This window comes from Mobula birostris, chromosome 10 (genome assembly GCF_030028105.1).
Source record: "Mobula birostris isolate sMobBir1 chromosome 10, sMobBir1.hap1, whole genome shotgun sequence".
Classification (NCBI taxonomy): Eukaryota; Metazoa; Chordata; class Chondrichthyes; order Myliobatiformes; family Myliobatidae; genus Mobula; species Mobula birostris.
The window spans coordinates 3114860-3129628 of record NC_092379.1 but is presented as its reverse complement, the minus strand read 5'-3'; the positions used below and the strand labels follow the sequence as shown (position 1 = coordinate 3129628).

General features: G+C 41.8%; 1 protein-coding gene across 1 annotated transcript in view; it reads left to right on the top strand.

Annotated features, from left to right (window-relative positions):
• Positions 1-14769, top strand: part of timm50 (translocase of inner mitochondrial membrane 50 homolog (S. cerevisiae)) — a 160178-nt gene that overhangs the window by 29031 nt on the left and 116378 nt on the right. Inside the window, exon 2 of the mRNA XM_072271144.1 lies at positions 3259-3290. Within this exon, the coding sequence (XP_072127245.1) occupies positions 3259-3290 (32 nt within the window). The remainder of the gene's footprint in view (positions 1-3258; positions 3291-14769) is intronic.

Sequence of the window (14769 nt, the reverse complement as noted above, 5' to 3'; positions counted from 1 at the left end):
TTTAGTTGCCAATCACACCCCTCCTGCAACCATGTTTCACTAATAGCTACAACATCATATTTCCAGGTATCAATCCATGCTCTAAGCTCATCCACCTTTCTTACAATGCTCCTAACATTAAAATAGATGCATTTAAGAAACTCTCCACCTCTCACTCTCCGTTTATTCCTAATGGAGCAAACAACTTTGTTATCTTTTTCTTCCTTCTCCCCTACATCTTCGATCTGAGTACTCCCGTTCTCTGTCCCCTGCCTATCCTCCCTCACATGCTGTCTACTAGCTTTCTCTATTTGTGAACTAACCTCCTCTCTCCTAGTCTCTTCAATTTGATTCCCACCCCCCAACCATTCTAGTTTAAAGTCTCCTCAGTAACCTTCGCAAATCTCCCCGCCAGGATATTGGTCCCCCTAGGATTCAAGTACAACTCGTCCTTTTTGTACAGGTCACACCTGCTCCAAAAGAGGTCCCAATGATCCAAAAACTTGAATCCCTGCCCCCTGCTCCAATCCCTCAGCCACACATTTATCCTCCACCTCATTCCATTCCTACTCGCACTGTCACATGGCACAGGCAGTAATCCTGGGATTACTAACTTTGCGGTCCTTCTTCTCAACTCCCTTCCTAACTCCCTATATTCTCCTTTCAGGACCTCTTCCCTTTTCCTACCTATGTCATTGGTACCTATATGTACCACGACCTCTGGCTCCTCACCCTCCCACTTTAGGATATCTTGGACGCGATCAGAAACATCCCGGACCCTGGCACCAGGGAGGCAAACTACCATCTGGGTCTCTTGACTGCGTCCACAGAATCGCCTATCTGACCCCTAACTATCGAGTCCCCTATTACTACTGCCCTCCTCTTCCTTTCCCTACCCTTCTGAGCTACAGGGCTGGACTCTGTGCCGGAGGCATGGCCACTGTCGCTTCCCCCAGGTAAGCTGTCCGCCCCCCCCCCCCCCCCCAGCAACAGTACTCAAACAGGAGTACTTATTGTCAAGGGGTACAGCCACTGGGGTACTCTGTATTACCTGACCATTCCCCTTCCCCCTCCTAACCACGACCCACTGGTCTGCCTCCCGTGACCCCAGTGTGACCACCTGCCTGTAACTCCTCTCTATCAACTCCTCACTCTCCCTGACCAGATGAAGGTCATTGAGCTGCAGCTCCAGTTCCTTCACGTCCTTTAGGAGCTGCAGCTTGGCGCACCTGGCGCAGATGTGAACGTCCGGGAGTCTGGGAGACTCCAGAACCCCCCACATCCGACACCGAGAACAGCAAGCTGCCCTCACACTCATGCTTCCCCCCTTTCCTTGAATAGCAGGAAAAATTGAAAGCCAAACCTTCGTCACCTCGCCCATTTCTGCCTAAGCTCGTTGAGCCAAAGCCCTTAAGCCTTCACTCTGCTCCTGGCTCACTCCGCAGCCCACAAAACGACGCTGCCTGCTGTATAAGGCTCTGTTCCTTTTAAATCTTCCGCGCTTCACTGCCCGACATCACATGCCTGCGCAGTCCCGCCTCTCTTAACTCCCACGAAAAACAAAAAATTCAAAATGGCTTCCGCCACACTCCCTAATTTTTTATTCTTTCAAATTTTCTTTTAATATCTGTGTACCTGTAATGCTACTGTGACACTGTAATTTCCTTTGAGATCAATAAAATACCTATCTATCTTCTGCCAAGATGAGACCACACTCAGGGTGGAGGAGCAACACTTTATATTCCATCTGGGTAGCCTTCAACCTGATGGCATGAAATTGATTTACCCTTCTGATTTAAAAAAAAGTTTCCCTCCCCTTCCCTCTCTATTCTCCTCTCTGGCTTCTTGCCTCTTTTCACCTGCCTATCATCTCCCCCTTGGTGTCTTCCTCTTTCCATTTCTAGAAATGATCCACTCTCCTCTCTTATCAGATACCTTCTCCTCCAGCCCTTTACCTTCCCCACCCACCTGACTTTGTCTGTCACCTTCTGGTCTGTCTTCCCTCCCTCCCCTCCCCCCACCTTTTTATTCTGGTGTCTTCCCTTTTCCTTTCCAGTTCTGAAGAAGGATCGTGGCCCGAAACATTGACTCTTCATTCATTTCCATATTTTCTGCCTAACTTGCTGAGTTCCTTTAGCATTCAGTGTGTGCTGCCTTGACTGGATGTTCAGGAGGAGCATTTTTCACTTGGGAGCGAGCTTGATAACTGCATTTCTTAGGTATGTGAATTGGGAAGGATTAGAGATGAGCTGGGGGAAAATCCTTTCCCTCTCATTATATGTAAAAATTACCTAGAAGAGCAGTAACCTACAAGGCAATATGCTGAGAGTTGGGAGTTACCTAGAAAGCTCAAATTTTGTCTGGAAGGGATATGTTGGGCTGCTTCTTGTGCTGTGAGTCTCTTTGAATCTCTTTAATGGGCAGACTAGTGAGAGAAAGACAAGTGCAGAATAAAACTGGAATTCCAGCTGATGCCAAGAGTTTAAAAATCCATTGAACACCATTTTGATTTGGAACGTGTAAAGGAGGATGCCGAATGCAATTGCTTCAGAAAGAAATTTATTAGATTCTCAGAAAGAACATCATTAGATTCTTTTAGCTAAAGCATGTCGATGAATTTCATTACTCATGGATATTAAATCAAAAATACTGCATCTGGTACAGTACTGTGCAAAAGTCTTTTAAGTATATGTGTGTTTTTAAGTATAAATTTTATATACACATACAAATTTCATAACAAATGTGAGTGATGATGAATCTGATTCTGATATGACTTTCCTTATAGTGGACTGAGATTGTGAAGGAAGCAGGGAGAGGAGAATCATGGTTGGGACAAGGGGAAATGTGAGGAGAGGGAGCGGGAGACGCTCTGTAATGAATAATAAACCAGTTGGAATCAAATTACCTTGACTAGTATCTCAGGGCTGGGTGTGTCTGCACCTGCACCACCCCCAGCCTCTGACACTCATTCTCTGCCAGCTGCCCCACACCCCACTGGCAAACCTCCACCCTCATCATTCTCAACATCCTTTCCTCCCACCAGAATCACAAAACTCACGCTCCGCTCCACGTTGACAAGTGCAGTATTGTGCAAGAGTCTTAGGCACCCTAGTTTTACATATATATGTCTGTATAAACTTTTGCATAGTACTGTAAATAGGTTTTCAATGTAATTTTCAAACACCTAATTGTTAAGGATTGTGAATTATTAAAAATCGTTTCCCCTTTCTCTTCCTTCCTCTCCCCCCCCCCCCCAAAATAATGACCACCCCCTTGCAGGTAGTAATTCAACAGATGAAGCTGGAAATAAGGTAGGAAATCTTTAATTGCTTTTGGTAGCAGTGGATGAAGGGTGATGGTGTGTTGGGAATTGAGTACTGTTATTATTTTACCTTGTAATGGTTAAGAATTGAGTCAGGTGAAGAACCACCTTTCATGAGGCAAACTGTGAGAACAGGACAGCTCACTGCTTTTGTATTTCTGACCTCCCAACCAATCCCCTCAGGCTGTTTCTACCACGTAGCCTCTTATCTTTGCTGATAGTTGAACAGATGCAACGTCTGCTCTAGTGCCAGGTTTGCTCTTTGCTCAGCTGGTAGTAGCTGTAGCCTGGATTGATTCTGCATCCGAAGATAAAACTTGTAGTTTTGGCATAATTGACATTCTACCTCAATTGTGTATATTTCCCTTTTTTCTCTTTAGTGGGAAAAATTTCCTTTCTTTACAGATGTACTTAACCTTTGGAGAAAGTATAGTCATAGTCATAGTCATACTTCATTGATCCCGGGGGAAATTGGTTTTCATTACAGTTGCACCATAAATAATAAATAGTAATAAAACCATAAATAGTTAAATAGTAATATGTAAATTATGAAATAAGTCCAGGACCAGCCTGTTGGCTCAGAGTGTCTGACCCTCCAAGGGAGGAGTTGTAAAGTTTGATGGCCACAGGCAGGAATGACTTCCTATGACGCTCTGTGTTGCATCTCGGTGGAATGAGTCTCTGGCTGAATGTACTCCTGTGCCCAACCAGTACATTATGTAGTGGGTGGGAGAGATTGTCCAAGATGGCATGCAACTTGGCCAGTATCCTCTTTTCAGACACACCATCAGAGAGTCCAGTTCCATCCCCACAACATCACTGGCCTTACGAATGAGTTTGTTGATTCTGTTGGTGTCTGCTACCCTCAGCCTGCTGCCCCAGCACACGACAGCAAACATGATAGCACTGGCCACCACAGAATCGTAGAACATCCTCAGCATCGTCCGGCAGATGTTAAAGGACCTCAGTCTCCTCAGGAAATAGAGACGGCTCTGACCCTTCTTGTAGACAGCCTCAGTGTTCTTTGACCAGTCCAGTTTATTGTCAATATAATGGAGTTTCAAAATCAGACTATTGATTGCTTTAGAATCTACATGTCCAGAGATTGGCACTGTTCATACCTTGGATTTATAGATCCAGAAGTGTTAGAAATTGCCCAATAACACCAATGTGAGCAATTAACCATATGCCTTTGGAATGTGGGAGGAAACTGGAGCACCCGGAGGAAATCCATGTGGTACAAACTCCTTACCTGCACCAACGGAACTGGGTTGGTGGCACTGTAATAGCGTTATGCCAGCCACTACACTACATTCCACGCGTCATGATCGTATTGAATGTGGAACATACTCAAGGAACAACGTGCTGCACAGGTTTCTTGTGCTAGGACCACTGATATCAGGGTGGGAAATAGGGCTGGAGATTACAGAGTGAGGGAGAAACGGAAGGATTGAAAACAAGAATGGGAATTGTAAAGTTGAGTCTTTTCTACCAGCAGTCAGATACAGAATCAGAATTAGTTTAATATCCCAACATATGTCGTGAAATTTATTAACTTTGCAGCAGCAGTACAATGCAGTCCATAATAAATATCAAAAAAAAAACGTGTTAATGTGTTCAATGTTCATTTAGAAATCGGATAGCAGCAGGGAAGAAACTGTTCCTGAATCGCTGAGAGTATGCCTTCAGGCTCCTGTACCTCCTTCCTGATGGTAACAATGAGAAGAGAGCATGTCCTGGGTGGTGGGGGTCCTCAATGATGGACACTGCCTTCCTGAGGCACTGTTCAGTCAGTGTGGTTCAAACAGTGGGATAATGGATGAATAAGGTTTAAATGTGTTAGGGTGCAATGAAATAATAATTAGTTAGGATTAATATTACTATTACTCTAAAGCTGGAATCAACACTTTATTGGTATCCTTTGATCTCAATTTCAAAAGCAAATGCTGAATACAAGCAGCATATTTTCAAAGAATCTTTATAAAACATTTATTCATTACACGTATATTTTGAAGACAGGCCAAGACTGTGCACCACAGGAACAGGAGTCTATCAAACTAAATTAACCCAGGTTGCTCTGCAGTATATTTGCAGATTGTTGTTGTGTGTGTTAAGCCTTCATATTAAGGCTGGCAGTGTCTGGACACTTAGTGTTTCTTAATTATCTTTACTGGTCAAAAAAAAGATCAGATGCACACTGTGTGAAGTGTGGCTCCCGGCACACTCCTCATAGCACTGTGAAAAACAGCTTCTTCCCTTTGAGTCAGCACTGATCATCAGCAGCAGTTTGCAAACTGATGTAAACAGGCAGGAAGCATCCAATTCCCTTTTATCATCCGATAGTTCACAGGCATTGAACACATTCCCAACAGATTCACAGGTGAAAGTGTGGCTGGACTTCCGTAGCGCTTTCACCTTGTCAGCTGAAATTCCACTTGCGAGAGTTTCCTGTGGACACATGCCATCACCTTTCACTTATTCTATTGTAGTTAATAAAGACATCTTTATAGTAGAAGATAGGATGCCATTCAGCTCATAATATTTCTGTCAGTTTTCTGAAGAGTTTACTGTTAATACTGTTAATTTCACGCTTCTGAAAGGTTTCCTTACATTTGGAGTATTGTGATTCTTGGGAATTTTCCACTACTGAGAGCTCTGGATGTTTGGTTGAATTGTATACTCACAAAGAATTTTATGTTTGCAAGTTAGGGAAACAAGGTCTGAGAAAAGTTCCGATAAATGGTTATGGAGCATGAGGGATGGTCACATAGGATGGTTGATTAACTTCAAGGGCGACTTGTACTGTTTGTGTCTGTATATTTCTTTTGAATTGAAAGCCTGGGCTTAATGTATTGATGCTGTTACAAAGAAAGTACCCCAACGGCTATATTTCATTAGGAATTTGAATATCACCAAAGACGCTCGCAAATTTCCACAGAAGTACTATGGAGAGTGTTCTAACTGGCTGCATCACTGTCTGGTATTGGGCGGGGGGTGGTACTGTGGATGATTGAAGTAAACTGCAGAAAGTTGTAAGCTCAGTCAGCTCCATCGTGGGCACTAGCCTCAGTAGTATCCAGGACATTTTCAAGGACTCCCATCACCAAGACCTGCCTTTTTCTCATTACTACCATCAAGAAGGAGGTACATGAGCTTCAAGGCACACACTCAATGATTGAGGAACAGTTTCTTCCCCTCTGCCATTCGATTTCTGAATGGACATTCGACCCATGAACACTACCTCACTACTTTTTAAATTTCTATTTCTGCACTACTTATTTAACTATTTAATCAATTAAAATAAATATATATACTGTGATTCATTTTTTCTATACTATGTATTGCTTTGTACTGCTGCTGTAAAATTAGCAAATTTCATGACATGTGCCAGTGATAGTAAATTTGATTCTGATTCTGGACCTTCAGAAATATCATTTTAAATTTAGTTTGATGACTTACTACCATTAAGTTCAGAGGTAATTCAAAATATGAGAGTAGTTCTTACAACGTGGGGCATGAACAGCATTTTGGATGGAAAGTATTTTATTTATCATCCGTCCTCAGATCCCAAATTGTTTGTGTTAATGCAAGTTAGTTGAAGATAAATGTGCTGTAATGCACAATTATGTCCTGACATCAGGTATTGGGATGTTTTGCTGTCACGGTGGAGGGATAAGTGAGGTGCCAAAGCTAGGTTGAGTAATTAGTTCAGCCACTATGATTGCACCCTTTTAGGAGTCAGTGTACCTTGCCCAGGAAAAGGGAAACTTCTCAGAATCGGGTTTAATATCACTGGCACATCTCATGAAATTTGTTGTTTTGTGGCAGCAGTATATTACAATGCATAACAGTAAAAACTATGAATTACAATAAGAAATATCTATTTTTATTATGTATTGCTTATATGTATATATCAATAAACTTTCTATATATATATATATATATATATATATAGTGCAAAATGAAAGCAGAAAAAGAAAAAAAAAATGAGATAGTGTACTTGGGTTCATTGTCCATTCAGAAATCTGATAATGAAAGGGAAAAAGCTGTTCCCTAAAATGTTAAGTGTGGGTCTTCAGGCTTTTGTACCCCCTCCTTGATAGTACCAATGAGAAGAGGGGTGAGGGAGGCCATTCCCGATCGATTCTGCCTTCTTGTGGCGTCACCTTTTAAAGATGTCTTCAATGCTAGGGAGGCTAGTGCTCATGATGGAATGGAGCTGGCTGAGTTTATTAAAGAAGACTTGCAAAGGGAGACTTGTAAGTCCTTTGAATACAAGTTAGTACAAATACGGTTATGATGTTTAGTTGGGAGAAATAAAGTGATGTTTGTGTGTGGGACTTTGACTTAACATTTGTTTCACTCTTTGCATAAAATTTCCTGTCAGAAATTGAAACTGGAGGCTTGGTGCTGTGTATAAAAATTGGTTTGAAGGAGGAAAAAGGCAGAGTTTATTTTAGCTTGGATATTTAATCCGGATAATTGGATATGCTTGGAGAATGAATCTGGGCCTGTCCATAAAATCTTCCCCTTTGACCAAACTTTTGCCATCTGCCTCAATTTTCCTTATCTGGCTCAATGTCAAATTTTGTTTGTTCCTGCAAAGTACCTCGGGACATTTTACTATGCAGTAAGCACTGTTTAAAATATACATTGTTGCTGTGCCCTGCATCAGTCTGTGGTGGTCGTTGTTAATGCAGATTGATGTGAATCTCCACTGCTGTAAACTAAAGAATTTTATTAGGTTCTTTACTCCAAGCACGGCTCCTGAGCACGGTATCAGAATCGGGGGGAATATTACTGGCATGTGTCATGAAATTTGTTGTCTCTGCGGCATCGGAACAATGCAGAAACAAAAATAAAAAAAAGTAGTGCTGCCTGGCCTGCTGCATTCACCAGCAACTTTGATGTGTGTTGCGTGAGGTAGTGTTCATGGGTTCAATGATCATTCAGAAATTGGATGACAGAGTGGAAAAAGCTGTATCTAAATCGCTGACTGTGTGCCTTCAGGCTCCCGTACCTCCTCCCTGATGGTAGTAATGAGAAGAGAAGTGTTCTGAGTTATGAGGGTCCTTAATGCTGGATGCCGCCTTTTTGAGGCATCGCTCCTTGTAGAGGTCCTGGATATTACGGAGCCTATTACCCATGATGGAGTTGACTAAGTTTACAACTCTCTGCGGTTTATGTAGCGTAGTTTCCATTCCTGTTCTCAGCAGCAATCTTCTATCATAAACAAATAACATGTAGTTTTGTATTTTAAAAAATTTCACATATGAGGTACTGCTTCATGTCGAAGAAAAAGTAATTATATTTTCAATATGCACCTTTCAGCATCGAAAGATATGCTGGGAAGCCAAAATCATGGCTCTCAAGCTAGCCTCAGTTGGTGAGGTTTGAACTCCTTTGGGTGAAAGGGTTCATGGTTCCACTAGCTCTGGCTACAAAGTTTGTAATCTAGCATCCTGCTCAGATGGAAATCTTTTCAATGGTTGTTGGAGGTGAAGTTTTTGTCAGAGTGTACTTGCTAGCAGAATTAGGACATTTAAAGAACACTTGCAATCTGCTGAAAGCAATGATTTTGTTGATTTGAAAACCAAAAGTTCTCATAGATTCACCTGCAGCTTGTATTTCACATGTGCCTGGGGTGAGAATGCTAGCACCTAATTCACAGTGTTACATTATCCTCAGCACATGCCAGAAACACACCATTAGGTGCGACTGTGAACCTTGGTGCTTCCTAAGAAATGGAAGTGCTGCTATTGGGTAGCCCTTTGATATACAGACACTTTGAAATGCTGACCAGCCATCAAAGGGAGTACTTTGATTCCCAGTGACCATAATTACAAGGAGTTCCCATCACTGAAAGAATTTCCCAAGAGTTCATTCTTTTGTAAAAGGATATATTGATTTTCCATATTTAACCTGGGAGCATAGCATTCAAATAAAAAAGTTTTTCAGAGATGCCGTCTTAGTGAAAGTGTGTTCGTGTCCATCATTTCAATGGACACTACCTATCAGAATCCATGGCACAGTCATGAAATTAGTTGGAACGTATTCTTTTAAATTTCTTTTTGGTCCACAGTGACCTACTCTACCTTTCTAGTTTCCTAAAAATACTATGAATGGGTCCATCCATGGATGTGTGGACGATTTGGCATGCTTTAAAAAATGTACATTCTGTAAAACATTACATGTGTCTTCATAACCTTTTAATGTGTGTTGCCTTCTACTTCCATTTTCTGCTCACTTCGGGAATGAGAGAGGAGAAGATGGTGGCGTGACGCAGCTCGCAGCGGCCACTCCGGTGGTGATGTCAGTTATTTGTCAAGTAGGGTGCCATGCACAATCCTGATTTGATGGAGACGGACATGAGAGCACGGAGGAACATCTGGAGAAACTTCTGAAATGCCTGCTTCGCTGCTGCTGCTACTGTGGTCTGGAATCTCTAGAGGAGAAGGCCCTGAGTCCTCAGCTTTGCTTGTTGCTCGGCGGCCGGGGCGGGGTCGAAGACGCTCGGCAGGGGATGGTGCTCGGAGAGGCTGTGTTGGAGGGGCTGGTCGGAGGCTTGAAGTTTTCGGACAGACTCAGAGTCAGCTGCGGTCGGGTGCTTCCAATGCGTCGGCAAGTTGTCGGCGCTTGGAGGTTCACGGCAGGGAGAGTTTCTTCCTTCTGCCGCCTGTGTTAGATGATGAGTCGATCGGGACTTTGAGACTTTTTTTTTACCGTGCCCATGGTATGCTCTTTATCAACTTATGGTATTGCTTTGCATTGTTGTAACTATATGTTATAATTATGTGTTTTTGTCAGTTTTAGTCTTGGTTTGTCCTGTTTTTTTTGTGATATCATTCTGGAGGAACATTGTATCATTTGTTAATGCATGCATTTCTAAATGAAAATAAACGAGGACTGAGTGTCCTCATAATCTAATAGACAAAGTAGGGTATTTGGCTAACAGTCTCTGAAACTGGCAGCAAGGGTAAATAAGGTTATGGATATGTGCCTTTTTTAGTCAGGTCTTGGGATACAAGAGCAGAGTGTGGTGGAAGTATATAAAACATTAGTTACATAATTTTGGTTGCCACAGTACTGGTAGAATGTGATCGTTCTGGAAATTCATCTGATTGCTACTCTGGGATGGAGCATTTCTGCTCTGAAAATAAACCAGATAGACTAGATTAGTTTTCTTTGCAGCAGAGGAGGCTAGAGTGGGACCTGGGGACCTGACTGAGGCATATAAAATTATGAGGGACATAGACAGATTAAATAGTGAGAAGCATTTCCCCTTAGCAGGGGTGGCTTAAACTAGAGGGCATTGGTTTAAAAGTTCAAAGTACATTTACTATCAAGGTATGTATAAATGACACAAACTTGAGATTCGTCTGCTTACAGGCAGCCACAAAACAAGAAATCCGAAAAAAAAAACCCAATTTAAAAAAGAAAGACCAGCACCTAATGCGGAGAGGGAGGGAGAGATAATAAGAAAACAAAACAAACAAATCATGCAAACCATAAAGGTATTGGAGGGTGTTTATGGAAAATTAACAGCCAGAAGGTGGGTGAAATGTGGAACGCAATGTTTGAGTGGGTGGTAGAGGCAGATACTTCTACGACATTTAAAAAGCATTTAGATCTGTACTTGCAATGCCACGGCTCAGAAGGCTATGGACCAAATGTTATGCATTAACAGTCTCACTGGATAAATAAATTCTATGTCATGTTTCACAATCCTTTGAGAACAAGGAAAATATGGTATGACATTCCTCTTTCTCATTAGAGTCATTAGCTCTTTGCTGGGCTTCAATTCCATAGATGTTGGATGTCTTCCATAGTCTTGCCTAACTGTGCGGAACGGTTTAATCCTTGAAGATATAGATTCTGATCTTAAACTTCTTTGCTGTCATGTTGAAGTTACTTTTGATTTCATGAAAATTCCTTGCCAATGTTTTAAGTTTGTTAAATTCAATTAGAAGTTACTGTCATAACAGATCCTGAACACTTCAGAATTCACAAATTCATGGTCAGCGATAGTTTCCATCATTTCTGAGTATTCTCATACCAAATTTTGGATTGGCTTGCTGTAGTATTTATCGTTCAGCAGTCGTTGTTTCCTTTTCTCAATTTTAGTTGTTTTTTTAGTAAGTTGAAAACAGTGTAGTCCCTCCAGCATTTTGTGTGTGTTGCTCTGAATTTCCAGCATCTGCAGTATCTCTTGTATCTCTTTGTGGTTTTGGCATGTGTCTTTGTGATTAGCACAGTAAAACTTAGAACTTTGATACCAGATGAGCAGATTTTCAAGTCTCATCTGATGTTATTTTATTAATGCACACTTTTATTTCAGATGTTACACAGTAGAATAATCAGCCAGCCTGGTGAACTGAGTGAGTTCCTGTTGTGTGAAAGTGAATGTGGGAATTTGGGTCCCAGTGATTGGAAGGGAGTGCAGGAGTTGTGAGTCTGGTAAATGGAGGGCAGTGTTGGAATCAGTGCCAAATGAACCATTTACCTGGCTAGTTGGATTTTCAAAGAGTGTGATAGTGGGTTATTGGAGTTTCAGTGTACGAGGTGTTTAATTCTAATGCCATTGTGTTTGTCCTTAATCCCTTTATGCATTTCCACCCCAGGTTCCTGAATGGTTCGTATGAGCACAAATGTAAGGTGATTTGTGGTATGACAAAATCATCTGCTTCTATGGTAGCTCACTCATCTTTGGTTCCCACTGGATCACCTGTGGCTCCAAGTAGCCGTTTGCTTGTGACAGCAGCCACACCCCAGTACACTGCTTTGACAAGCGGCTATACCAGGTGATGGTAGCTAGCTGTTTCATACCCCAGTGAGATAGGGACATGCGAAGTCAGCTCCAGGGGACTGGGCGGTTGAGATCTACAGTGAAACTCAGGAGGTTCTGCAATGCTGCACTGGAGAGCGAAGAGCATGACAAAACACAGAAGACGTCATGGATCCATTGCGGCCAAGGAAGCTCCCAGTTTGTGACGCTTGTTCGTACCACTGGACCTAGACTTCTGAGGTAGAGAGAGTGGAACTTCCCCAGTGTAGTTGCTTTTCCACCTTAAAAACTCTCCCGCTCAGACATCATTGGACATTTATTTATTTATATATATATATATTTTCTTCTATATTATGTATTGCATTGAACTGCTGCTGCAAAGTTAACAAATTTCATGACACATGCCGGTGACAATAAACCTGATTCAGATTCTGATGGACAACCACCAAATGATCCTTGCTAATAAATGGATTTTCATTTGAAGTATGATCCAGTGAATGCCCAGCACTAGTACAAGTCTGGCTAATTATGAGTGGGAGTCTTCAATCATAGAGCACGATTTTTCGGAGTTTTGTATTCTTGGTGAAAATGCAGGACCTAGACTGAGATTTTATCGGTGTTTCTGGGCCAAGATCGGGCTTGAGAGGAAAAGTAATATGCAGCGTTATAGAGTATGTCCCAGTGCCAAAGAGCAATGCAGCACAATTATGTTGAGAAGTTCATTATTTCTGAATTCGTGTAGTTGAGTCAAATTCTAAGAAGACTGTGTGGAAGGATTGTTCTTGATTTAAATATTTTTGGGAATAGTTTTGTATGTTGTTTAATTTAACATTTCCACACAACCAATCTGAATTGCTCTTATTTGTGTGAAGACATTGTGCATGGCGCAGTTAACTGCTTTCAGTGAAACATGCAAACTAATCACTGGATCAGATCTAAACTTGTGATTCTAACTTCTCTGTTAATGAGATTTGGCTCTTGCAAGAGCTACAGACGTTGTAAATAAAATATGGCATTAATTTTGTAACACTTGGCTATTTACCCTGTTAGAAAGATGGAGAAGCAAAAACAAAACTCTTGCAACTGTTCATGAAATTTGAACCAACATTTCTTATAAGGCTTAATCACAATAGTTGTTTTAATGTTTTGCTAATGTCACTGGCTCCATAATCCTAGATGCTGGGTTTAGCTAAGATTGCTCTAGGTCGGGTGGTGGCGCAGTGAGATAAGCACTGGGCTCGAGAACAGAGGTTCCGGAGTTCGATCCAGTGACAGACCGCTCTCAAGCGCGCCCTCCATCCGTGCCAGGTTGATGTCGAGCTTGCACTCAACCTCATAAAAAAAAACACTGCCACCTCCAGTTTAAATTCCCATGTGGAATATTGTGGAGGATCAAATACCCAAACCCAAACTGAGTTAACTTGACATGGCGTAAAGAAAGAATTCTCATTTCAGGAAGTTTACATGGATTTAAATAGATTCAGCAGTGGCTAGATAGGAGACGAGACGCCAGAGAGTAGTGGTGGATAACTGTGTGTCAGGTTGCAGAACGGTGTGATGCCTCAGGGATCAGTACTGGGTCCAATGTTGTTTGTCATATATATTAATGATCTGGATGATGGGGTGGTAAAGTGGATTAGTAAGTATGCAGATGATACTAAGATAGGTGGCGTTGTGGATAATGAAGTAGGTTTTCAAAGCTTGCAGAGAGATCTAGGACAGTTAGAAGAGTGGGCTGAAAGATAGCAGATGGAGTTTAATGCTGATAAATGTGAGGTGCTACGTTTTGGTAGGACTAATCAAAATAGGACATACATGGTAAATGGTAGGGCATTGAAGAATGCTGTAGAACAGAGGGATCTAGGAATAATGGTGCATAGTTCCCTGAAGGTGGAATCTCATGTGGATAGGGTGGTGAAGAAATCTTTTGGTATGCTGGCCTTTATTAATCAGAGCATTGAGCATAGGAGTTGGGATGTAATGTTGAAATTGTATAGGGCATTGGTAAGGCCAAACTTGGAGTATTGTATACAGTTCTGGTCACCGAATTGTAGGAAAGATGTCAATAAAATTGAGAGAGTACATAGGAGGCTTACTAAAATGTTGCCTGGGTTTCATCTCCTAAGTTACAGAGAAAAATCGAACAAGTTAGGTCTTTGTTCTTTGGAGCGTAGAAGGTTGAGGGGGAAACTTGATAGAGGTGTTTAAAGTTATGAAGGGGATTGATAGAGTTGACGTGGATAGGCTTTTTCTATTGAGAATGGGGAAGATTCAATCAAGAGGACGTGAGTTGAGAGTTAAAGGGCAAAAGTTTAGGGGTAACATGAGGGGGAACTTCTTTACTTAGAGAGTGGTAGCTGTGTGGAATGAGCTTCCAGCAGAAGTGGCTGAGGCAGGTTCGATGTTGTCATTTAAAGTTAAATTGGATAGATATATGGACAGGAAAGGAATGGAGAGTTATGGGCTGAGTGCAGGTTGGTGGGACTAGGTGAGGGTAAGAGTTCGGCACAGACTAGAAGGGCAGAGATGGCCAGTTTCTGTGCTGTAATTGTTATATGGTTATATGGTTACATTTATGAAGAATGGACTACCATTTCGTTGCAAATTTATCCATGATTATTATCTCTTCAGCTGTGTGGGTTGATGCCAAAGGAACCTTGGGCTATAGCCTAGACATGTTCCT